This window comes from Clavelina lepadiformis, chromosome 1 (genome assembly GCF_947623445.1).
Source record: "Clavelina lepadiformis chromosome 1, kaClaLepa1.1, whole genome shotgun sequence".
In the NCBI taxonomy this organism is placed as follows: domain Eukaryota; kingdom Metazoa; phylum Chordata; class Ascidiacea; order Aplousobranchia; family Clavelinidae; genus Clavelina; species Clavelina lepadiformis.
In genome coordinates, this window is record NC_135240.1 from 4682012 (window position 1) to 4707790 (window position 25779).

Below are 25779 nucleotides of genomic sequence, written 5' to 3' on the forward strand. Positions count from 1 at the left end.
CAGTTGCGAGTTTACGCAGTCAATAAATCGGTTCTTCCTCTTAGACGGCTTCCACCAAGTGGGTCAAGTTCTAGAGAAACTTAATAATCTTGAAGCCGTCTTTGGTTAATTACGCTCAAATCAAATGGTTGAAATGATCGTGAATACTCAAAATTCCAGAAAAAAAATTTATGAACTGATACTAAACTAATCATTCGGTATAAGCCCTAGGTATAAATTGGTAAAATTAAGCCTCCAATAACCTCACATTTTTTGTTAAGTTAAACTCAAATGTGCTGATTCAGTTCTATTTCACATTGTGTCTTGTTGTGGACATTGTCTTAGGCCAAGGTGCAATGCCAAACACATTGTATTAAGCTAATGATTGTTACGTCATTGTATGTTATTAATTAAGTCATTTAAGATTAGGCTTACATAGTATGAGGTAAAACTACGACATCCTCGCACCAATAACGACCTCCTCAACAAGCCAGTCTGAACTAGGCAAAACAATCTAATTGCTAATTGCAGGATGCATCACTTTTCAAGTTTCTCGGAGATACTGACATTGGAATCGTCCCTTCCTCGAACCAAGAGGCTGTCACCGACATTCGTTCAGTCCAAGTCCACTACAAAGATGAGATTGAGAACCAGCAGATAGAATTTATTTCGCTCGATCCCGATAAAACATTGATTTAATCGGGGGCCACATATCAAAGATCAAACCGACCGGTTCACAATGTTAGTAACTAAACTTTTTACACATAAGAGGATTACATCGATAATAATTAATGTTAAATGTATAATAATTGCATATTTCATACAGGGTCCCTCTTAAATGCTTCTATCGGGGTTGAATTGGTTGCTAATCTTTTTCACGACGGTTATGTACAAGGATCAATTCAAGTTAAACTCAGGGAACTCGTAGAAAATCACAATCAAAATAATTTCTCTCGTATAAAAAAGCACAATGACAAATTAGACGCGAAACTAGAGGCTGCCGCTGTCAAGTTATAAAAGCAATTATGGTCGCATTAAAATACACGATGCGGTCAAGGAATAAATTTCATGAAGCCACAAAATTAACACGACAGAGCACAAAGTAGTGATTGGCGAAATATATTAATCGATAAATTGATTGAGAAGAATGCATCGCGGTCGGTAGAATATCGAAGCGCCCGATTCATCTAATTTCACACAAGTGCCATCATCAAAATATAAAACACAAGCAAATAATACGACGATACCTCAATGAAATATTATATAAAAATCTAATACGACATACCACGATCAAAAGTGATTGAAATGACGTCACCATATACGAAAGTGACGCAATTGATGACGAAATACTTTCTAAAACCGAGCAAAAATGCTGCAATGAAAAAGGTTATTAAGGAATTAAGTTGGCTACGCACACACGCGGAGATACATATGTTGGTTAGGATGCGAGTTAAATCGAATACAAAGAGTTGAAAGCAATTGCGGCCAATGCAAAGCACGACTCAAGCAAATGTGAAGAAATGACGAGATTTTATAGAAAAGCTGGAAAATTACGCCCAAACAAATCTTGAATAATGTGCAATAGTTCATCGACACGTCATGTCCTGTCCTGTCCGATCAAGCAACAGGATTACCGCCTGTTTCGTCATCGGATGAGCTGGAGTCCTCTGCCAAAACAAACAAAGAAATGTTAAGTATTTGCTACAGTTGAGATAGAACACGGTGCCGTGTCCTCGCCTTGGAAATGAAACCGAACTTGAACTTTAATTCAACTTTACTACGAAATAGATGCAATAATATGCAGAGGTTGTTTTCGGAAGAAATAAAAATCGCGAAAAAGTATAAATAAAAACATTAAACAACATAAAAATAAAGTGAACCTCGCGAACTAAAACAAAACAAAAGATGGCTGTCCATGCAAAACTGAAAATAATTTCATTCCGCCGCACTAGGCCGATTACATTGAAGCCGCGTTGTTGAAGCCGAAATCACCGAAGGAACCTGACATCAAAGACACGCATACCTGGTGTGACGTGAGAAGATTCAGGTGAGGTCACGAAAGACAGTGCTCGGTTAGACGTGTGTGACGAAACAAAAGTGGGCGATGAATGAAAACTTAAGACAAGTGCGGGTGAATAGGAGGAACATGCATTCAAAGTTGGTTGATAATGAAGGAGAAATGCGGCTGAAAATTGGCTTTTTGTCAAAGTCAAAGTCAAAAACAAAATTGCTGCTGAAAATATTTTTCGCTGGAAAACCATCGCAGGTTCCAATAAGTTTGTTGGGCACAAAAATAACAGCATGAGTGACGGGCTGGTTTTAGTTCGACAAATCATCATCTTCGTCCGATTGCTCGGTCGCATTAGCATGCTTTAACTGAAAGGGCCAGGTCTGCCGACCTTCGCTGATCGTCGACGCGTCCACGGCGGCCGACTTGCTTCGAGAATGAGTCTGGACCTTCGGAGGTCTCTCGGTCGACATCGTGCGGCTTCTTTCCACCGAGCTCTGTGATAACGACTTGGGTTTGGGCAGCAGGGGCGGCTTGCTTGAGGCTGGGAGCAGATTAGAGTCGGAATTTTGACGAGCTGTGAAAATTTTGTGCAGGTTAGAACACACGAAGCCGCTTATTTAGTCCAAGATCGGACGCACAATGAAGTGCAACAGAATAAACGCGGATGTGACGTGTCCGGTTGATGCAAGAAATGAAACCGTCGCCAACTTTCGAGCAGAAATCGACCAATCAGGTGCCACAATTTAAAACCAAGATAAGATGCAACAAAAACCATCCTGTGCAAAATTAAACCCGGTCTTTAAAGGAATCGACTAAAATTAACCCAGCAACAAAGTGTCGTCCGTTATAGCTGGCATGCAGAACGAACAAGAAAGCAAAAGCCATAGAAAACATATTTTGTTAAACGATGTTCCGGTCAATGGGACATTTGCAAGGTTGAATGGTTGAAACATCGACCGAAACCTCTGTCCGCTGGTGAGTTTTATTTCACCATTCTGTCCGTTCTGCAGAAGATTGACTCGTTGTCAAACGCAAAAAAACAGAACACCAAATAAAAATTGTTTAAGCAAAGCAAACAATAGCGTAGTGAGCTTGAGATAAGCCCAGTATTTGCGTTCTTTTAAAAGCATCTTCCTCGGCTGTGCTAAACCACCAACTGAAACAGGCATAGTAACAAGGTCATAGGAGAACGTTCGACAGGTAAAATAAAAATCTGAACATAGCAAACTCGTGCAAAGCAAAGCTTCGTCTATGCAGCAAACGTACAAGGAATCTTCAATAAGCAAAAAGTATTTCGTTTAAACAAAGAAACTAAAAAGTGGCAAGCATCGAACATCCCAAAACGAAAAAGTTCAACTTAGGAGAGTCAGGTAAAGAAAAATCTTCAACCTCCATCTGAACTCTCAAAACTGTCGTCCTTCACTTCCAGCTCATAATCGCCGGCCTCGTCGATATTTCCACTTCTGGTCATCGGTGCATCTGAGCCTTGGCTCTCTGTGTTATCTATTATGTTTAAACGAAGCACTGACCACCACAAAATCGTTTGCATGAACAGCGCATATATATCTTAGGTCAAGCGCTCGTCCGTCTACTCAGTGGACGAGCCAACATTTCAACAAATATCGGCAACAATTAATTTTCACAAACGTGGTTAGTCCCAGGCCTGGCGAGCAAACATGAATTAGTTAATGAAGTCACGATCATTGAAAACTTAACACGACGTGGGAGTGGCAATGCAGAGTCAGTGACTCAGATCACGAAAGCTGACTCACCGTCCTCAGAAGGCGGCACCAATGCGGGGTTGGTGAACCCGTTGCTGGGCTTCTGCGAGTGGAAGGTCGCGTTCTCGTAGATGGGGTCGGCCGCGTTCTCGTAGACGGGCTCCTGGGTGTCCACTGCATCCTCCTCGTACACCCGGTTGATGACATCCTGCACCATCTGGTGGATGAGGACATACTGACTCTGCAGGAGCAAAGATGTGGATGAAACGGCAGGATACAATGATTATGTGAGATTGGTTTCTAACAAAGTTATTTATACGAACATTGATTGATGATCAACACGTCATAATTGGTTATATACTATTTCATATACTACAACAATACATAGACTATATCATACAATACAACAATACATTTACTATATCATATACTACAACAATACATACACTATATCATACACTACAACCCATATATGACAAAGCTAATTAATTCATTAATTAATCATTAATTAAGTAGTTAGTCAAACAGCGGCTGATATTAAACCAACAACTTATTACTAATGAGTCTGACTAAATCGATTAATCATTAATCAATTACCAACTACTCCAGTTTGCGTGGAAGCTTCGATAAAATGACGTCAAACAAGGATAGAACTCACCTCTGTCTGCACCATGAACACCCTATGTCTTCTCATCTGATGCACGATGCCGAATATATCGACATAGTCGTTCTCCTGCATGTGTTGAAGCAAACGATCCATTGCTATGAAGGTTCCTGTACGTCCCACACCAGCACTGGAAAGAAAATCAATCGTTATATGGTGTAGTACTGGGACGAACAACAACAAGTTTAGTAACATGAGGGTTACGTAATCAAACCAACAACACAACTATAAACGGCTCAGAAGCAAAGCAATGGTGGATAGAAGTCAAAACAAATAAAAATCCCAAAATATGACAAACAAAGTAATAACTTGTGTTCTGGATCAAAAATTTTTATCACGTTGTTTATTTTTTGCCATTGACTGTTAGAAGCGCAAAGTACGTTGCTATAATAAATAAATGGTTAAATGTTCTCTCTGCTTATGACGCCAGATTAATTAGCCGTGACGTGAGTTACCTGCAGTGGACAACAGTGGAGCCGGTGTGCTTCGCTTCACGGTCGATCATTCTACGCACGTAACGAATAAAGTGGACCAAGGTCTCGGCTGTGTCAGGCACTCCATGGTCAGGCCACACCGTGTAGTGAAACTGTCTGATGCGGCGACTATCGGCTCCCTGAACATGAACATAGTGGTCAATTATTTATTAATAAAGTCTGCTTTGTGATGTCACACTATAAGGAAGTGACGTCATACCTGAGAGAGCTTGAACTCTCTGATTGTCCATTCAGGAAGTATCGACTCTGACGTCATCTGCAAGCTCAAGTCTCCAACCACGATCGGTTCGTTGTCAAATGGCCAGTAGTGGTCGCACTTTATCTTTCCTATTGTTCAAGGACAGTTTATTAGATGTCTAATAGAGTTCTCATCTGCATCATCTGCATTGTAGTGAAGTGTATTCTAACATATCAACGAACCACGTTCCACGGTCTGTGTGACCATGATGATGTTCCTGGAATCTTGCTCCCAGACCATTCTCCAGAAGTCATCCTTGGTGCCAGGAAGTGGACCCTGGGTGGCGATGAACTCTCTCTTGTTGTTGAAGCCCTGTGTGGAGATGTTTGTGCTTAACATTTTCTTTGCTCCAAGCAAATGAAATATAGAAACAAGCAGTGTATCTACGATGTATAGATGTAGCCTTTATAAAGTAACCAGAGCACTGACAGGAATGAAGTTTGCGTTGATGTAGTCGGTGCCTGGTTCATCATCTGTGGCAGCCAACTTCACTCTTGAAGTATCATCTAATAAGAAAATAGATTTGTAACAATCTGTGCTATCAGGCAAATACATTGAACAGTCAGGCGACTAACACGGCAGGATGTTGGTGTATCGGTTCTTTCCTCTGTTCTCGGGCAGCAGAGCGGCATTGGTGGACTGGTCACGACCCACTGTCTTGAATTCCTGGTGAAATCAAAGCAATTTTCTCACTTTATTGCACTAAACTGTGGGCAACTAATGGTCTCGTCACAAGAAGCTGCTGGGATTGCTCAAAAGAAAAAGTGCTTTGGCAAAAACTGTTGGAATATCTTCCGAGTTTTAACTTTAAAGGATTTCGAAAAAACAAAAGAGAAATAAAACAGTTGCCAACCGCCTTGAAATCTATCAATACAGCTAACAGAAAAGCAGCTTTACTAAAACTTTTGAAAACTTATGAAACTATGCTTATTAAAATCAATGTCGTCTTAACCACTCCAGCGATTCGATCGACACAAAGCACTTTCACTTTTGAACGACGTTCATGCCAAGGTCGAGTGCTTGATGGTTGGTGCAGCCTTGTGCATAATTTATATGATTGACTGCGCAATCCTCACTCGCTACATGCAAACAAAATAGACAAGCGGTGCTTGATAAAAACATCGGCATGCATTTGGAACCAGCAGCCACGTCCTTGGACCATTAGTGCCAAGAAAATTATAGAAAAATGCTCACAAACAGATGAGAGAAAATGAATTATAAATAAGTTGAAGAATTACGGCGATATTAACCTCGTACTCCTCCGAGAACTTAAAGTCAGAATCAGCTCGCATGTCTCTCATGACATCATTGAACTGGGACACTCGATTAGCTCTGTTGAATCAATCGCCAACATAAAAACATGCACAACAGAACTTAAGAATGAAAATTTCCCTAAAATGTGACATCGACAAAATCACCAGAAAACCATTGGTTGAGCAGGGCGCTGTTTTTCGATTACAGATTTTCATTTTCAAAGATTTTGAGAAATAAAAAGGTTTGATTTGGTGCATTAAAGTAAAGGGTGCATGGCCAGGCCACAAACATCGAAAGTCCATGCGGAAGGACGAACCGCATATTCCTCTGCAATGGCATCGGAAACTTCTTCGTCTTCCAAATCGTGAAACAATTTCATGAACTCGGAGAGATTTACCTCCCTTGCATGGGTTAAATATGGGCATGTGGTTATATTTTTTACAACACTTAATGCGATAGTTTAGTTCTACTTAAAATTAGATAAGTTTTCTAGTGATCCACTTAAACTATTCACCCGATGCATTACGTGGACACAAAACATCACTAAGTGAACAAACATACAACGTTACTAAAGTGAGTCGTAAAAGTGAATAGACCTAATCCAGAGGTTATAATTTTAAGTCAATAAACAACACAATTATATACTCACTTGGATGTTCGTTCCCTGTCAAATAAAAATCAGGTTTAATCATCTGTACTTGCTAAATTCAGTTTAGATTATGTTTAAAACAATAAGACATTTTATAGGTGATCATTTTTATCTTAGTACCAACAGTTTCACAAACACAAGCTTCAAAACCAACAAAAGGTTGAAGTTAAACACAACAAAGATGAAGGTAAAATTAAAAAAGATTTAACTTGGTGCAAAGTTTAATTGACGTGAAAAAAATAAAAACAACAAAATATACCTCACTGCCATGGGCTGATGAGACAGGCCTATATCTCCTGGTCTAAAACATGAAAGTATATGATAAGCATGCCATGATGTGAAACAGAAAGTAAAAAATAAACTTGTCATTTTCGTGCAACTGACATTCGAAACAATATGTTTGAATATTCATGAAATGCAACTTAAATCCAGGATTTAAACTGGCGATAAGTTTCATTTCAATGAAAGCACCTTTGCGTTTTCAATGAAAAAAATTAAATGAAATGAAAAAATATAATGTCTTAGAAGTTGCATTATTACATGGATGTAACGAGAACCATTTCTTGAATCCTGTTTAACACAATATTAAGATTTTGAATTATTATTTTTATATCAAACTTTGGTTTCTAATAAAGCAATTTGCAAGTCTAAGTGTTTGGGATTCTCAAAGAAAATCTTAAATCAATTTTTTAGCAATTTCTATGAGTAGTTTTCAACAACTATTAAGAGCTAATACTCATTAAGCTAAACTGCCCTTACAGTCAAATTCTAAAGAAGAGCGACCATAACAACAAGACCATTCAAAGCATGAGCATGGAAGTTCACTTACGGTACATCCTTCCGCTTTCCTCTGGTTCTTCTGTAATAGATGAAGCCAACAATGAGAAGAATAACGATGACCACACAAGCCACCACCAGCCCGACAATGAGACCAACATCGACTGAAATCAACAAGCATTTGGGTTAAAAACATAATGAGATTATGAATAAGAAAACTTGCAACTTTATCTTGTAAACAGTTTGCTGCTGTTGTACCTGGAGTAACTATTGTCCCGTTGCCAAAATGCAAGAAAAAAGAATATTCCAGTAGATTTGGTGCAAAGCAAATATGTAAAAGAAAGAAGCATTAGCATTTATTTTAAAATATACGATATTGTTAATTCAAATACAAATTGAATCGAAGTTTTTAAGCAAAGTACAAATCAAGAGAGCCAAATCTAGACAAACTTACCAGTCTGGACGACAGGAGACCACTGTGTGACAGTCAGTTCATCATTGTCAGTTTTTGCTGCAACTGCGACTCTGTATCCTGTGTTGGGATCCAGTGCAACATTAGTGTATGTGGGGCTGCCCGGGAATGGAGACTGAGTTATTTCACCATTTCCAAGAGTAAACTGTGCAAAAATGACATTAGTATTTTTATAACAAACTAGTTAATAACAAAAAGCAGCGAACAATTTGATCTTATAACTGAAAGGCTAAAATAACAATCATCACGTGAAGCCAAAATGTTCAGTGCCGCAGCAAAACACATCAAAATCAATAAATCTCTTTTGAAATCATGCACTGACTGGAAACGCAACATCCACTGAGGTTAAAAATTTATTCTGATCTATTGATTGGCAGTTTGCAAAAAAAGTAAATTAGTGGAGATATCAATGAGGCCAAAATAACCATAAAAAGTATACGCTTGGTTGGCCATGAAAGCCAATATCTATGTAATAAAAACATGGTAACTATTCCGACAAAGGCAACAAACTGATGGGCAACTATTCAAAAAATAAAAATAAATCAGGAACACAGAGCAGTAACAGGAACTGTCGTATGTGCTCAGCTGGTAATCCATAAAAATCTTACTGAGGTTTGCTCATTCCCGGTTTGTCTCTTTCTTCTTCCACTTTGGACAGTGGCAGGGTTGCCAAGCTCATCAGTCCACATCGCGACACATTCTGTCACTCCGGCCTTGTCACATGGTTCAAGTGGACCATTAACATTTGGAACTCCACCTGCAATTTAATCGAACATTACATCGGTAAAATATAAAAATTCAGATTGAAAGCATTTTCCATTATATGAATTTAATCTTAAGAAATGCAAGATTTTACCAAAAAAACTTTGTACCATCTTCCCAGTAAAACTGTCTTTATAGAAGTCATTCATAGTTATAAAGACTAGAGCGGTAGATTAAAAACGGTGTAAGCATATTTTGGACCAAAACTTTCTGCACGGCCAAAAACGAAAATAAATGATTTCGACGCACTAAGCACAGATTAAACAAATAACAATTTTTGAAATAAGTTAAATAAAAAATAAATAAATGACACACCAAATTTATTTTTTATTTATGTATTGATTCTATTTTGGAAAGCGTCAAAAGTAATTCAAAAATTTTGTGAAGAATGCATCACAACGACAGGTTATTATTAGAAAATTTCATCATGCTCATATTTTGTTTTAATTTTATAACATTCTGGTCCAGAAAAAATTCAAAACAGTTTGATTTTGGGTTAATATTAGTATTCAAGTTTTTAACCATCAGAGCTCTGTATGAAATACAATATCTATCTCACCATCAAGTGAAGTTGTTCGAAACACAGCGTAGTATTGAATAGGTCCATTATCAAAACTAAAAGTATCTGCAGGCAAGACAAATGTGTATGATGTTGTGGTTGCTTGACCTGAGTTAAATCCCTCAGCAGCATCAGCAGGAGGAGGTGGAGGAGCTGAAAGTGAAGAAGATTTTAAATGAAAGAATTCATCAAATTTATGTTAAATAAGAAACTCACCTGCTGCTAAGGTTCGATCAGAAATTAAGCTACGTTCACTTTCTTGGTCGCTTCCGGTAACATCGACTATGATGCTGTAAATATTTATGTCATAATCTGTATATGGACTTAGATTTGGGATGACGTGTGAAGTATCATCTTTGCTGATATTCTGGTAACAATTGAAAATTGTGACATTTGTACCGGTAAGTAAAAGTCCAATTAGTCTTAAGATCCAGTTGTCATAATTAATCCTAATTATTATCAGGACTAACAGGTAATCTAGTTGTGTTACAAGTGACATCATTTACCATTCTATATTTCTCTGTTGCATTAGAGAGAGCTACAACAACATATTTTTCAATAAAACCATCAGATGGTGTCCATGTGACATTGATATTATCAATCGCTAGAATTGAAACCAAGTCCAATGGTTGAGCTGGTTCTATGGCAGAAATATTTCATTAAATTCAAGAGCTCACTATTTAAAGATTTGATGCTTATAATTGTTGTTCAAGTTTAGCTGTTGGTTTAAAAAATTGAACAAACTTACTTGCATTCATTTTTACCATCGAGTCACTTGGCAATTCATTGCTTATGACAATCACAGTTATATCATAAGTGTTGCCGGGTGTTACACTAAGTGTTGCCGTGGTATCATTAAATCCAACACTCATTTCATTCATGCTTGCTATGCTCAGGCCAACATAGCTGATCTGGAGAAACATTTAAAGATTTAAAACAAAAATTCACACCAGGGTCATCGTAACAATAGAACATGTGACCACCAACGTGAAAACCAAAGATGACACTTACATTGATTCGTTCCCCTCTTCCTGACGGCTTATCCCAAGTAACATCAAGCTGAGTTGTTGGATTTCCATTACTTTGTATTGCATCTAAGTTCTTTACCACGTCAGGAACTGAAATATAATCGATAATTTAAAAAAAATAAAGCAACGAAATGCTTTATTCTTGAGTGAGTCGAAATTCCTGAACTGCAGGTTGACAAGCATATTTGATACGACCGAACATGCAAATAGTATTCATATTAATGAACAAAGCTGAAAAGAGCTGGAAGTAATGAGAAAAATTAAACAAGCCCAGTCGCCATTTTCAACACATCCAAAGAAAAGGGGGAAAATCTTAGAAACCTTTGGACACTAAATAAGTTGTTTGAAACCAAAGTCAGACTTTTCATGATATAAACTCCTAGCAGACCCATATTAACCAAAAACTCCTAGCAAAGCCACAATAAAGAATGCTTACTGTTAAAGAAACAAAAGTTTAGAACAAAATTAAAGTCATAGTGGTTTCCAAGATCTTCCAAGAGTGAACACTACATAAAGGCTGAGATACAATGTTTGCACAAAGTCACCCAAAATTCAACAAAGGCGTCCTCTTCTTAGTATGAGCCAGATATTAAAAAACAAAACCATCAACTTCTAAAATAAACTGCAAGAGCATCTGCCTACAATAATTTAAAAATATAATTTCTAAAAACGAACCAAATTCCCAGAAAAAAGCATTCAACTTTCATATTTGCTAACAGCAACACAAAATCATCATAACTCAATAGGCAATATAGTGCTTGAACCTGTGGAAATGATCCATTCCAAAAGAATTAAAAAACAAACAAACAGTTAAATCAATAGAGAAAAGCAGAACAGCCAAAGAGTTCCACAAACAACGACCATAACAAACACTGAACAATTTCATTTTAACTCTCAGCTTTCTTTCAAGCAAAACGAGTTTCTTCAAGTTTTTTTCAATCTTTACATATTTAAATTTACACAGTGAAATGAGAAAATTAATTCTTTACAGACCAGCTATTGTGAAGTCATAAGCAAGTACAGACTTAATAAAGAATTGCTTGATTCTACTAATGATGAGGAATTGTGCGTGAAGCAGATTCTATCTTGGAAATAACTATTTACATATGACGGTCTCCCGAGATTCTGGATCACTCTGGTATCCAGCAAACACAGATCGAACATCAACGTTGTACTTCTCTCCATAAACCACATCGAGCTCGTAACTTGTTTGGTTGGTTGTTTCATTGTGGAATGTTTCACCAGAAGAATTAATGTAAGTGACTCTGTAGTAATCAGCTGAGCCAAGCTGTGGGGGTGACCATGATATTGACGTCATATTTGTGGAGAATGTTGGAGGACTGGTTAAGTTAACAGCCGGATCAGGAACTGGAAAATATTTTGCAACATAATCGAATAAATTAAAGCACAACGTCATATTTAAAACAGCATGATTTAACTTAGTCACTCATAAACATCTCACATGTTGGTATGTCATCAACGATGGTGATTTCACTTGTCACTTTGAAAGAAACAACCTCCACAAATATCGTGTAACTTGTGCCAGGAGTCAAACTGCTAACCACAGCATCAGTAACCCTGCCTACTGTTACATTCTTTACAGCCATTTTGGAAGAGTTGACGTATATAACAATTTGATCAAATCTTCCACACGATGGCAGCATCCAACTGACTTCAATTGAAGTCGTGTTGATTGGACTCGACTGCAAGGACTGCACAGAAAGTGGTGCTGAGGAATTCGAAACAGTATAAATATGTCAAGCAAAAATGGAAATGTTTAAAAATATCAATGACGACAGTGGAAAAGATATGTGCAGACTTAACCTTATGCAGCAATTCATTGAATTTGTGTTGCAGCAAAGAATGGCAAATTCTACACAAATTTCCAGAAACTTGTGAAAACAAAAACCACATCAAACAAGACAGCGAATTAAAATTTAAGGAAACAGAGCAAAGAAAGCAAAAGCTTAATAAACCCAAATAATGAAACAAGTTGTGCTACGGTGCAAGCTACAGCAAATGACTTACTATCACTGCAGTATTCTGTATTGAAACCCTATGAGTTTGTGACTGTCTGCTCTCTTTCCAGTGAAATTTGCGAACAAAATTAAATCAGACAAGAATAAAAATATCACTTTCACACAAACTTGTTGAAGTGAAAATTAGTAATTTCAAAATAAATAGCTGATAGACAAAGACCAGTGCAAGCACTCGATGGAAAACATTGCAGTTTTCTACATTGACAAATCCATTTTTTGGTGTTTGAAGCAAAGCTGCAACTTGAATTGAAACAAGTTTTAAAATCTAAGCACTAAGAAAACCAAGCAATATTATTTTAAGCCAAGCAAGCCTTCAAAGCCGTAGAAAACGGTACTATGACACCTTATCGAAAGACACTTTATCGAACGACACTTTATCGAACGACAGCTGATCGAAACGACAGCTGATCGAAAGACACTTTATCGAACGACAGTTAATCGAGCAGACAGTTGATCGAACGACACTTTATCGAACCGACAGCTGATCGAACGACACTTTATCGAACCGACATTTGATCAAACCGACAGTTGATCGAACGACACTTTATCGAACCGACAGTTCAAGCAAGATTTTTGCGTGTTTCTCAAACATTGAAACAATAAGCCATTGTGATGTGCAGTCTTTGTAATGGTGTGCATTAATGAATTGTGATGTATATATCATAAAGTTGACGATTTATATTTTATATCTATATTTTAGATTTGTATCATGAAGTTGACAATTTATATTTTTTATCTATATTTTATATTTGTATCATAAAGTTGACGATTTCGCATGGCGGCCAGCCCGAAACATATTAATAAGTTATCACAAGAATACGGCCCGCCGTTTCTTATTGAGTTTTAAACTGCAGTGTTAGCTCTGTTTGAAAAAATTGTGGTATTGTTACGCCATAAGTACGTCGTACTAGTCTATTGTTACGCCATAAAACTGGTGCGAAGGCGGTAGACCAGTATCTCGTACTAAGTACGAAATTGTCTGTACAGTAGACTAGACTAGTCGTTATAGATACAAAGAGTAAGGAATTGAAGGCTAAATTTCATAGCAAGGGGCATATCGCTGCCTGACTTTTACACAAAGTAGCTTCTTGAAAGTGGTCTTTATCCCAGCTTTTTCAATTCTTGTTGTACAACGGTTCGAGGACTTCCTGGCCACGTTCAGTGACGACGATGAGCAGCACTTGTCTGAATACATTGAATATTTCGAAACTACTTGGATTGGACGTTTGTGTCGCAGGAATCGTCGTCAACCTCTATTTCCTATCCGGTGTTGGAATGTCTTCCACCGGGTTCAAGATGACCTTCCACGAACGAATAATAGCATTGAAGGATGGCACAATGCGTTCAGCAAGCGTGTCTCAATATCCCATCCGACGCTTCGCAGACTCGTCAAAAAAATTAATCCGGAACAAGGTTCCAACGAAATGTTTATTGAGCAATGGAGTGCTGGAATTGCTGGCCCACCTCGGAAGAAGCGCTACGACGCTGTCAACCAACGGCTGAAGAGCATAGTCGAAAATTATGACTCAACGAATATTGACATAAAAAGTTATCTTCGAGCAATTGCACACAACTTGTAATTAAATGAATGCGATTGAAATGTGCACTTCGTCAGTTGTCGTTCTTTTAACAGTGCACATTGTCAGTTGTTTTGATAAATTGTGGTTCTTTTAATAAATTGTCGTTCTTTTAACAGTGCATATCGTCAGTTGTTTCGATAAATTGTGGATCTTTTAACCCTATCCTAACCAGGCTCGCGAGTTTACTAAAAAAACTAGGTGTGGCCAACCCCGCACACACATTTGCAATCGTTAATTACTAGAAAACTATGCGTCGTAGACTGATGAGATTTTTACAGGTTAGTAGAAACATCATCTGGCTTCCTGTATACATCATAATTGTAAAACTAAAGAAAGTGAATTTAGTGTAAATTAGGTATTTCTAAAAGTGACACATTTCTAGAAATTCTTCTTGTTACGCCGCGCCCCCGCTGTGAGAAGAGAACGAAAGAGAATAGTTGGTCAAGTTATTGGTGCGTAAATGAGTAATACGCTTCAATGCGGAAAGAGAGCAAAATTATATAAATATCACAATATCTCAAAAATTACAAAATCCAACTTTATCAAACAAACATTATCTGTTAAATCAATAGAGAAAAGGAGAACAGCCAACGAGTTCCACAAACAACGACCATAACAAACACTGAACCATTTCATTTTAACTCGGAGCTTTCTTTCAAGCAAAACGAGTTTCTTCAAGTATTTATAATCTTTACACATTTAAATGAGAAAATTAATTTGTTTGTCACAGACAAGCTATTGTGAGGTCATAAGCAAGTACAGACTTAATAAAGAATTGCTTGATTCTACTAATGATGAGGAATTGTGCGTGAAGCTGATTCTATCTTGGAAATAACTATTTACATATAACGGTCTCCCGAGATTCTGGATCACTCTGGTATCCAGCAAACACTGATCGAACTTCAACGTTGTACTTCTCTCCATAAACCACATCGAGATCGTAACTTGTTTGCTTGGTTGTTTCATTGTGGAATGTTTCACCAGAAGAATCAGTGTAAGTGACTCTGTAGTAATCAGCTGAGCCAAGCTGTGGGGGTGACCATGATATTGATGTCATATTTGTGGGGAATGTTGGAGGACTGGTTAAGTTACCAACCGGATCAGGAACTGGAAAATATTTTGCAACATAATCGAAAAAATTAAAGCACAACGCTATATTTAAAAAAGCATGATTTAACTTAGTCACTCATAAACATCTCACATGTTGGTATGTCATCAACGATGGTGATTTCACTTGTCACTTTGAAAGAAACAACCTCCACAAATATCGTGTAATTTGTACCAGGAGTCAAACTGCTAACCACAGCATCATTAACCTTGCCTACTGTTACATTCTTTACAGCTATCTTGGAAGAGTTGACGTAAATAACAATCTGATCAAATCTTCCACACGATGGCAGCATCCAACTGACTTCAATTGAACTCGTGTTGATTGGACTCGAATGCAAGGACTGCACAGGAAGTGGTGCTGAGGAATTCGAAATAGTATAAATATGTCAAGCAAGTAAATTGTAAATGTTTAAAAATATCAATGACGACAGTGGCAAAGATATGTGCAGACTTAACCTTATGCAGCAATTCATTGAATTTGTGTTGCAGCAAAGAATGGCAAATTCTACACAAATTTCCAGAAACTTGTGAAAACAAAAACCACATCAAACAAGACAGCGAATTAAAATTTAAGGAAACAGAGCAAAGAAAGCAAAAGCTTAATAAACCCAAATAATGAAACAAGTTGAGCAACGGTGCAAGCTACAGCAAATGACTTAGTATCACTGCAGTATTCTGTATTGAAACCCTATGAGTTCGTGACTGTCTGCTCTCTTTCAAGTGAAATTTGTGAACAAAATTAAATCAGACAAGAATAAAAATATCACTTTCACACAAATTTGTTGAAGTGAATATAAGTAATTTCAAAATAAATGGCTGATAGACAAAGACCAGTGCAAGCACTCGATGGAAAACATTGCAGTTTTCTACATTAACAAATCCATTTTTTGGTGTTTGAAGCAAAGCTGCAACTTGAATTGAAACAAGTTTTAAAATCTAAGCACTAAGAAAACCAAGCAATATTATTTTAAGCCAAGCAAGCTTTCAAAGCCGTAGAAAACAGCAAGCAGTTGAAAGCCATTTAAGCAGAACCACACAACACAGAACCATATTTGTTAATCACCCTGATAGGCAATATAGTGCTTGGACCTGTGGAAATGATCCATTCCACAAGAAATAAAAAACAATTTATCTGTTAAATCAATAGAGAAAAGCAGAACAACAAAGAAGTTCCACAAACAACGACCATAACAAACACTGAACCATTTCATTTTAACTCGGAGCTTTCTTTCAAGCAAAACGAGTTTCTTCAATTCTTTTTAATCTTTACACATTTAAATGAGAAAATTAATTTGTTTGTCACAGACAAGCTATTGTGAGGTCATAAGCAAGTACAGACTTAATAAAGAACTGCTTGATTCTACTAATGATGAGGAATTGTGCATGAAGCAGATTCTATCTTTGAAATAACTATTTACATATAACGGTCTCCCGAGATTCTGGATCACTCTGGTATCCAGCAAACACAGATTGAACTTCAACGTTGTACTTCTGTCCATAAACCACATCGAGCTCGTAACTTGTTTGGTTGGTTGTTTCATTGTGGAATGTTTCACCAGAAGAATCAATGTAAGTGACTATGTAGTAATCAGCTGAGCCAAGCTGTGGGGGTGACCATGATATTGACGTCATATTTGTGGGGAATGTTGGAGGACTGGTTAAGTTAACAACCGGATCAGGAACTGGAAATATTTTGCAACATAATCGAATAAATTAAAGCACAACGCCATATTTAAAAAAGCAAGGTTTAACTTAGTCACTCATAAACATCTCACATGTTGGTATGTCATCAACGATGGTGATTTCACTTGTCACTTTGAAAGAAACAACCTCCACAAATATCGTGTAATTTGTGCCAGGAGTCAAACTGCTAACCACAGCATCAGTAACCTTGCCTACTGTTACATTCTTTACAGCTATCTTGGAAGAGTTCACGTAAATAACAATCTGATCAAATCTTCCAGACGATGGCAGCATCCAACTGACTTCAATTGAAGTCGTGTTGATTGGACTCGACTGCAAGGACTGCACAGGAAGGGGTGCTGAGGAATTCGAAATAGTATAAATATGTCAAGCAAGAAAATTGTAAATGTTTAAAAATATCAATGACGACAGTGGCAAAGATATGTGCAGACTTAACCTTATGCAGCAATTCATTGAATTTGTGTTGCAGCAAAGAATGGCAAATTCTACACAAATTTCCAGAAACTTGTGAAAACAAAAACCACATCAAACAAGACAGCGAATTAAAATTTCAGGAAACAGAGCAAAGAAACCAAAAGCTTAATAAACCCAAATAATGAAACAAGTTGTGGTACGGTGCAAGCTACAGCAAATGACTTAGTATCACTGCAATATTCTGTATTGAAACCCTATGAGTTCGTGACTGTCTGCTCTCTTTCAAGTGAAATTTGCGAACAAAATCAAATCAGACAAGAATGAAAATCTCACTTTCACACAAATTTGTTGAAGTGAATATAATTAATTTCAAAAGAAATGGCTGACACACAAAGACCAGCGCAAGCATTCGATGGAAAACATTGCAGTTTTCCACAGTGACAAATCGATTTTTTGGTGTTTGAAGCAAAGCTGCATCTTGAATTGAAACAAGTTTTAAAATCTAAGCACTAAGAAGACCAAGGAATATTATTTTAAGTCAAGCAAGCCTTCAAAGTCGTAGAAAACAGCAAGCAGTTGAAAGCCATTTAAGCAGAACCACACAACACAGAACCACAATATTTAATCACCCTGATAGGCAATATAGTGCTTGGACCTGTGGAAATGATCCATTCCACAAGAATTAAATAAAAATTAACTGTTAAATCAATAGAGAAAAGGAGAACAGCCAACGAGTTCCACAAAACCACATTCGTTAATCACACTTCAAAAGTATTGGTTTGATTAATTATTAGTTGTTATTTTTTATTTTGTTATTTGTTAAGCAATCGTTACACTTATATTCTTACAGCTCTTTCAAGCTATCTTTCAAGCAAAGAGCTGTCTTGGTTGATATTTCAAAGTAGTCAGAAAATTCATCAAATTATTATTGACTAATTTGCATAGGGTGGGATTCCACACCCTACTTGGTGAGTAAAAAGTTAGTAAAAGGTAAAAGTTAAGTAAATGTTGGTGTTAGTAAAATGAGGAATTGTGCGTGAAGCAGATGCAAGCATCAAAGCTGCTATTTACATATAATTGTCTCCCGAGATGCTGGATCACTCTGGTATCCAACAAACACAGATCGAACTTCAACGTTGTACTTCTCTCCATAAACCACATCGAGCTCATAACTTGTTTGGTTGGTTGTTTCATTGTGGAATATTTCACCAGAAGAATCAATGTAAGTGACTCTGTAGTAATCAGCTGAGCCAAGCTGTGGGGGTGACCATGATATTGACGTCATATTTGTGGGGAATGTTGGAGGACTGGTTAAGTTATCAACCCGATCAGGAACTGGAAAAGAATTATCCATGAACTTAAACACGAAAAGTCTTCTGTTTTGAAAAACTTTCAATCAAAGTTCTACTTCAACCATATGAGCTTAACAGAAGTTGACGACTTTACTTGTTGGGATTTGATTCTGCTCAGCAGTGGCGCTTGTCACATTAAAAAATATCACGTCGACGAACACGTCGTAAAAAGTGCCGGGTGTGAGCCCAGTAACATTGGCAGTGAATGATTCATTCATGGTTGAGGTTCTGCCGCGTACATCGCCTCCAATTCTTACATAAACATCAAACTGATGAAAACCACCAGATGATGGCGCAATCCATTCAACTTTCAGCTCAGTTGTTGAAATAGGAGATGCCGACACATTGCTGGCTGGAAGGGGCTCTGATAATGAAGGAGTGTTTAAAGAAAACAGGAGTTAATGTTACAAGTTTCACAGAAATCCTCGAATACCTGAAAATCTAAAAGGTATCAGTGATAATAATAATGATAATATTCCTGTGCAGAGCATAGAAATGGTTTACTTAAATACACGATAAGGTGTACGTGAATTTAAAATGTTAATGCAGTTTCATCTGTTTCTACAACAAGTTCAAACTATTTGCACATCATACAATTTATGTCATAGTCCTAAGTATATGAAGTTGTTAGCTGAATAACAAAGATTAATGGACGAATGCCTGTAAGAAAAAATGCATGCAGATAAATCTTGACGTGTGAGATATAAATGACATGATACCACACGGTAGGAAATATCCTAATTGTGTGTTTGCCTGCACATTCCACAATTAAAATCATTCGTACATAAATGGTGCAGACTCACAACCATCTTCAGCAAAGCATAAACACACACTCATACTGATGTGAAAGATTCACAAAGACCACACCAACACATTCTCAAACAGAAAAGATTCATGAGTCGTAGTGAGAATAGGAATCAGTAATTTGTGAAGAATTCTTCAACAATTCACTGCTAAATGTGCTCTATGATGTTATTTGTCAGGTGGTGGCTATGACGTGATTAACAAACAATTGCCAGTTAGTTGAGTGCGATGGTTCAATGGCTGACCTGCCAAAAATAAATACCATGAAGTTCATTGCAATTTTCTCAAAAAACCAACATGTCTTTACAACACAATACTGTTATTTTAGATGAAACATGCCATTATAAAGCATAAATGCCCATATGACAATGTTATTCACATACTTGTATGGGCAAGAGTTGTAATATAAGCATGGGACCTCAAATAGCCTGATAAGGAAATGACGTGGAATTTGTAATCTGATCCTGGCATGAGGCCAGATAGCGTGGCTTCGGTGCAAATGCCACTATAACGGACAACTTTTCTGCCAATGTCATCTTTGGTCAAAGTTCGGCGGCAAACAGGTTGCCACGAGATGAAGTAGGAATGAATGAACCCGGTTCCAGAATACCCGATATTTAACGTCACTGAGTACAGTGACGATGCAACGATGGTTGCGTTGGTGGCAACTTCCGGCACTACAACATAAGATTTTGTTTGTATATACATTCATGATGTATCAGGTATTGCAAGTCTAGAAATATATGAATAATGAGTTAGTGACCTGTTTGACACAAGATGCTTTTCATTGCACTTCTCAACCCATTGCTTACACTCCACACATGGCAATTATAAATATGACCAGGAAGCAAGCTGTCAATTACGAGCTCACAATTGCTATTGTTGAAGTCATAATACACAGCTTTTGAGCTGTTTTCAACTGTAATTTGATAGTAATCCCACAATCCATGTGATGGTTGGGACCATTTCAAAACAAGAGAATGACTTGTGTTGCGGCCAGAGACAGATAAAGTTTCCACAGGTTGAGGCTCTGAGGAAAATAATAACAATTCACAGAAATCTGAACCAACCTTTATGACGATGAAACGAAATCTTACACTATCAAAAGATTAAAACATTTTACAATGCCATATCCAACAATAACCAGTTGTGACTCAATAATGCAAACATGGCTCAATGTGATAATGACAAACTACTTTCAGTTTAATGTTTGACGAGCAAACACTGGTAGTTGCCGACACTGAGTGGCAGTATGGACATATAAAAATTTGCTACTATTTGAAGCCACTTTATTAAGTCAACAGGGAATTAGAATTTCTTATAAATAAACTAAAATTAATTTGGAAACCGAAAGTGGTTTGTGTTTTGCAACTGCACCACACAACACACAAACTGACGAAGGTTAACAGCACATCTGTTCAGTATGCTTCCAACATGGATATACACTATTGTAATGTCATTACCAAAACAATAAGATTTTGACCATAACTTACTCGTCGATACGGTTTTGTTTGATGGCACGGATGTGACGTTGGCAAGATAACACTGAACCATCACATTGTAAAGCATTCCTGGAGTGAGGCCATCTAACGTAAATTCCTCTCTTCGACTTTGATTGTTCATAACATAAACTTTCATGAGATCACTTGCATTTGACACAGGTTGCCACGATACTTGATATCCATCAGGAGCTACAGAGGTGAGTGGATAAAGTAAGAAAGAGATTGAAGTTGTTGAAATTGAAGTGACGTTGAAATTGCAGTTTGCAAGATCTGAAAAAATAGAAAGTCTATGCAAGTGAAAAAATCCACAAAAAGGTTAAAACACTTCATGTTGTTTATACAGTAACTGAACTTTAAATCATCAAGAACTGAAAGCAGCAGCCAACTTCAAATTGTAAAACTTTGAGGAATAAACGAATACAATGAGGATCTTTTTATAGCATTGTTTATGATCTCTGGACATTTCTTGTTGCTGCTATAAATATCTAGCTCAATTAACTCTATGATGTCACAATCAGCTGGTTAATTATTGAAAACCATAAAGGCTAAGCACAGACCACAAAGAATGACAACAATGAAATGCGGTTGGCAAGCATGGTTTCGTGTACATAATGACATACATTGTATAGGAAGAATGGAAACTCAGCACACAATTGTGAAGATGCCTCATTATATTTAACTTCCTCATTCTTTTTTCAGTTTAAAGGCAGGATCCTTAATTTTATGACCAAGGTTTAGTAGGTTCATGTAAAATAGCAAATCATTAGCTCGTAATAAAAATTTATCAGCAAAATTCAAAATGCTGTATTGTACACTGAGTCACACAGGAAAGGCTTCACCTCAAAATAACTGATATCATATTTCATAATTTATCTTGCCCCATTATACACAAGCATAACAGGGTGGAATGAAGTTCACCAAAGTTAGCCAAAGCTAAGTAGAACACAACTTACATGTGGATGCTTTGAAAATCACTGGATCACTCTTCACACCAAAGCTGACAGTTGTGATGTTGAACTGATAGTCCATGTTCGGCTCAATGTCGTGCACATTTAACTCCAACATCCTGGTCTTTATAAGATGTCTATTATGTCGATTGCGATAGAAAACAAGAAAAAAGTCCCAAAGACCAGAAGCGGGCTTGCTCCATGTCAGGGCCAATGATGTTGATGACGTGGGAACAGCGCTCACATTTGAAACCGGGAACGGCTCTACACTCAAGCACAAAATATATCTTACTTATTGCATAGAACGATTAAATTATAAACAGTGTAATTAACAACCATGAAAATTAAATGTGTCATATATATTTATGCACAATTCATGGCTTTGTACCACATTTCAATCAGAGTTATAAACTTTAAAGTTTTAAGCTGTGACTTATGCATGTGACCAATACACAACTAAATATGATATGTATAATGTATGTATGGTAACTTCTTACTTGATAAGTTACTGCACTTTGACACAGAATCCATATTTTAAATGTATGAGATCATTACTTTTGGTTATAACTTTTTGGTTATAACGCAGGAATTGCATTTGGGTCAAGAAATTTATTAATTTGAAACTCATAATTATTATTAACAAACCTTCAATGAGCAATAAAACTATGTGATAAGTTGACATGTAAAAATAGTTTACAAATGTTTTATCAGCAAAGAAATTATGTGATAAATTGACATATTATAAAGTAAACACAAATGCAATCCCTCACTCAATGTTTAAAATCATTCAACATATTAGTTTATAATCTCACCTGTGGTTGCTATGAGAGATATATTACTGAGAGCTGGAACTTTCTTGTAAATAGCTACCACAGAAATCATATATTGTTCTCCTGCGTTGAGGTCGCAGATGGTGTGGTGAGTCAAACTACTTTGTTCGGCAGGAATTGTGACTGAGTTTGATGCCCCGTACATCCAGTACACGGCATCAGGGAGCACACTTTGATCTTCTCCACTTCCATCAGCAGAGCTCATTGAGATCCAACGCACAACAGTCCAAGTGATGTTGTACTCATCCACCAAGCCAAGATGAGGAGGAGATATCTCCACCTCAATTTGATCATTGCTCACTGAGGGCAGACTAAATGATGCCATATTTGGCCCTGTAATAAAAACTTTTTGCGCTTGCACAGAATGGAAGGAATCATGTGAACACGCACACGTGAAAACAACCATATGGTACCACCCATCCACATACAAATGGTCAAACATACCGTGCTGACAAACCAGACTGTTAAAACGAACTGGTGGAAAAAACAAGCACAGGCACAACATATGCAAGGCAAGATCACATAGTTATTCTCATTGCAGGTATTACTCAATGGTTTTCAGTTACACAACCCTTAGTCATACTTCATTAAAATGTATCATATCCTTAAGTATCAAGTCTACTGCATATGACAGCAAGTACTTATGAGGAACACTAATTCAGACTAGAGATCAAGAAAATCAAGCGAAAAAAATTTATACTAAAGTTTGCTGATGATCATATTTGACAAAGTACTCAATCAACCAAACCTGTTGGAATATCTTCAGTTACAGGATCACTTGTTGACTCTCCAACACTTCTGACTGAGATTCGATACAAGGTTCCGGGATCAAGTGGAGAAATCACGTAACTAGTTATAGTCTTTTCAACAGTTCTGTAGAAACAATCATTCAACTACTGTAAAAATTCCTTGTTAAATATTAGCTGCTAACAAAAAATTCCAACAAGTTAACAATTGTATCATGATCACACAGAAGGTTGCTATCAATAAACTTCATTTTCTATTTTGTTTGCATTCAACACTCACATGTCAGGTTGACTTGCAGTTTCTCCCACCATAACATATGAGAACAAGTAAGAATCAAACTGGACTTTAGCAGGAGGTGGCAGCCAACTTACTTCTATACTGGTTGTATTTCGACTCACAATTGTAATGTTATATGGACCGAGAGTTTCTGAAATTAGAAAACAAATTTTGTCAGTCTTTAAGGGTCCAATGTCATAGTGGAGTGCTAGAGCTACTATAATTATAAGTTTTGTAACGCTTTTTGTAAACTGTTTGGATTATTACTGATTTTGCCAGTTTACTTTTTTGATGTTCAAGAAGAGCCACTATATTGTCAGATCATGTCAACTAAACAATCAAAAATAGACGGAAACAAGCAAAAAGGGGAACAAGGCTGGAATAAAGTCATAAGTACCAATTACCAACACTAAAGCCTAGTAACACCTTAACTCAAACAAAGTGGCCATATCAGTATCTCGTTTTACACAAAACAAAGATTTTGGCCATTTACAACTAGCTTAACTTGATTTAGATCAGGTTTACTCCAATCATTACGACACTGGTGAACAGTGAACACGGCCCTGCAGCCAAACCATGATATAATCTTTGTAAACTATTGGTTTAGATTTATCGGAATACCAATCAAACCATGACAATCTACCACCATGAAATACTATTTGGCAGCATACCGACATTTTAAACACGTACATTGTCAACATTTGATCTATATTAAATCTATATCACCAGTTTTGACCTGAAATAGTCTCAAAAAACAGAAACCAAAATAACCAAGTTTGAAAACATATATCTCAAGGCTAAAGCTAAAGGATTCAAGGGTATAATTTCTTATCAGTGGCTTAGTCACATTTTCAGTGACAAGTTACATTTCTACAATAAACACATGAATCCTAAAATAGACAATTACACCTTGTTCGCCATATGGATAAAATCAGTATATACTTCTCAATATAGTGAAAAATGATTGAACAACCGCAATCACTTTCACTTAGCTTGACGGGATTTGCTTTCAACCCACTCTCACTTTTGTCCAGTTTTTTTACATCTTTTTTCGAATAGAAGCTGTGGCTACTATTTTTGATCATTTTACGTGGGTTGTAATCGAGGGCGGCTTCCATTTTTAATCAGATTTAAAAACATCGGTGACTCTTTTACTGTGCTACTAATTATGTCTAATCAGCGGATGCCTACTGTAAGAGACTGCTCACACTTTGATTCTCTTGTTAAAACGATTTCACATTTTCAATTCGGTGGGCATTCAACTTTGTCTAAAAAACTACTTTGAATTTAACACGCATTTAACATTTAACTTTTACGAATAAAACAATACATAAATATTCATAAGGGTTAACAATTTATTGCTGATGACAATGACATGAAATGTGTCTACCAAAATTACTCGATTGAGTCCAAGCACTCAATGTTGGTGCCATAATTAACTGTCATACATTGCTTAAAGCACCCAGGCTTCCATTCTAAAAAATGTAAACATAAGATAGCACACAAATATCTTCACACGTTTTATTCTTCTGTCAAGGCATCAACATGAACAAAGAGATTATAACTGCTACACAAGCTACGTGTACAAGCTCTTTTGTATTGGCACAAAGTCATGCACTATTACCACCTTGAGCAGCACTTTAAGATGCGGTATACTGCCAAAAGATATAAATAAATATCTTCTCAAGAAAGGTATAGTACTTCTTCAATTAAACCTAAAAATTACCTTAAACGTTATTTACTATTGAGTTCTAGCTGCATAAAGTTGAGTTGAACCTATTAAGAAAGAACAGCCAATATTGCTGCCACTATTTTACCAAAAAAGCTATTTCTTACAGTTTTTTTGTTAACATACCTTAAATGTTA

General features: G+C 36.9%; 2 protein-coding genes across 2 annotated transcripts in view; both read right to left on the bottom strand.

The window, feature by feature from the left end:
* Positions 1-622: 622 nt before the first annotated feature.
* On the bottom strand, positions 623-8066 carry LOC143450068 (receptor-type tyrosine-protein phosphatase beta-like). Its single transcript, XM_076950476.1, has 16 exons — positions 8046-8066; positions 7840-7951; positions 7551-7580; positions 7270-7311; positions 7011-7025; positions 6358-6439; positions 5683-5773; positions 5537-5613; positions 5290-5419; positions 5069-5196; positions 4831-4988; positions 4370-4505; positions 3763-3952; positions 3380-3493; positions 2379-2564; positions 623-1646 (listed from the first exon to the last, which is right to left on the bottom strand). The coding sequence occupies exons 3-16, from the start codon at positions 7568-7570 to the stop codon at positions 1597-1599; spliced, it is 1419 nt and encodes a 472-aa protein (XP_076806591.1). The 5' UTR covers positions 7571-7580; positions 7840-7951; positions 8046-8066; the 3' UTR covers positions 623-1596.
* A 104-nt stretch (positions 8067-8170) lies between these two features.
* The window catches only part of LOC143449843 (uncharacterized), a 37537-nt gene continuing 19928 nt past the window's right edge, over positions 8171-25779 (bottom strand). The window contains exons 20-41 of the mRNA XM_076950175.1: positions 23917-24064; positions 23639-23763; positions 22873-23223; positions 22067-22324; positions 21105-21383; positions 20375-20641; positions 19995-20288; positions 18902-19171; positions 18527-18790; positions 17113-17379; positions 16756-17019; positions 15429-15695; positions 15071-15334; positions 12071-12337; positions 11713-11976; positions 10592-10698; positions 10329-10491; positions 10087-10220; positions 9797-9947; positions 9581-9733; positions 8868-9016; positions 8171-8404 (exon numbers count right to left, since the gene is read on the bottom strand). Of these exons, the coding sequence (XP_076806290.1) occupies positions 8228-8404; positions 8868-9016; positions 9581-9733; positions 9797-9947; positions 10087-10220; positions 10329-10491; positions 10592-10698; positions 11713-11976; positions 12071-12337; positions 15071-15334; positions 15429-15695; positions 16756-17019; positions 17113-17379; positions 18527-18790; positions 18902-19171; positions 19995-20288; positions 20375-20641; positions 21105-21383; positions 22067-22324; positions 22873-23223; positions 23639-23763; positions 23917-24064 (4883 nt within the window). The 3' untranslated portion in view covers positions 8171-8227. The remainder of the gene's footprint in view (positions 8405-8867; positions 9017-9580; positions 9734-9796; positions 9948-10086; positions 10221-10328; positions 10492-10591; positions 10699-11712; positions 11977-12070; positions 12338-15070; positions 15335-15428; positions 15696-16755; positions 17020-17112; positions 17380-18526; positions 18791-18901; positions 19172-19994; positions 20289-20374; positions 20642-21104; positions 21384-22066; positions 22325-22872; positions 23224-23638; positions 23764-23916; positions 24065-25779) is intronic.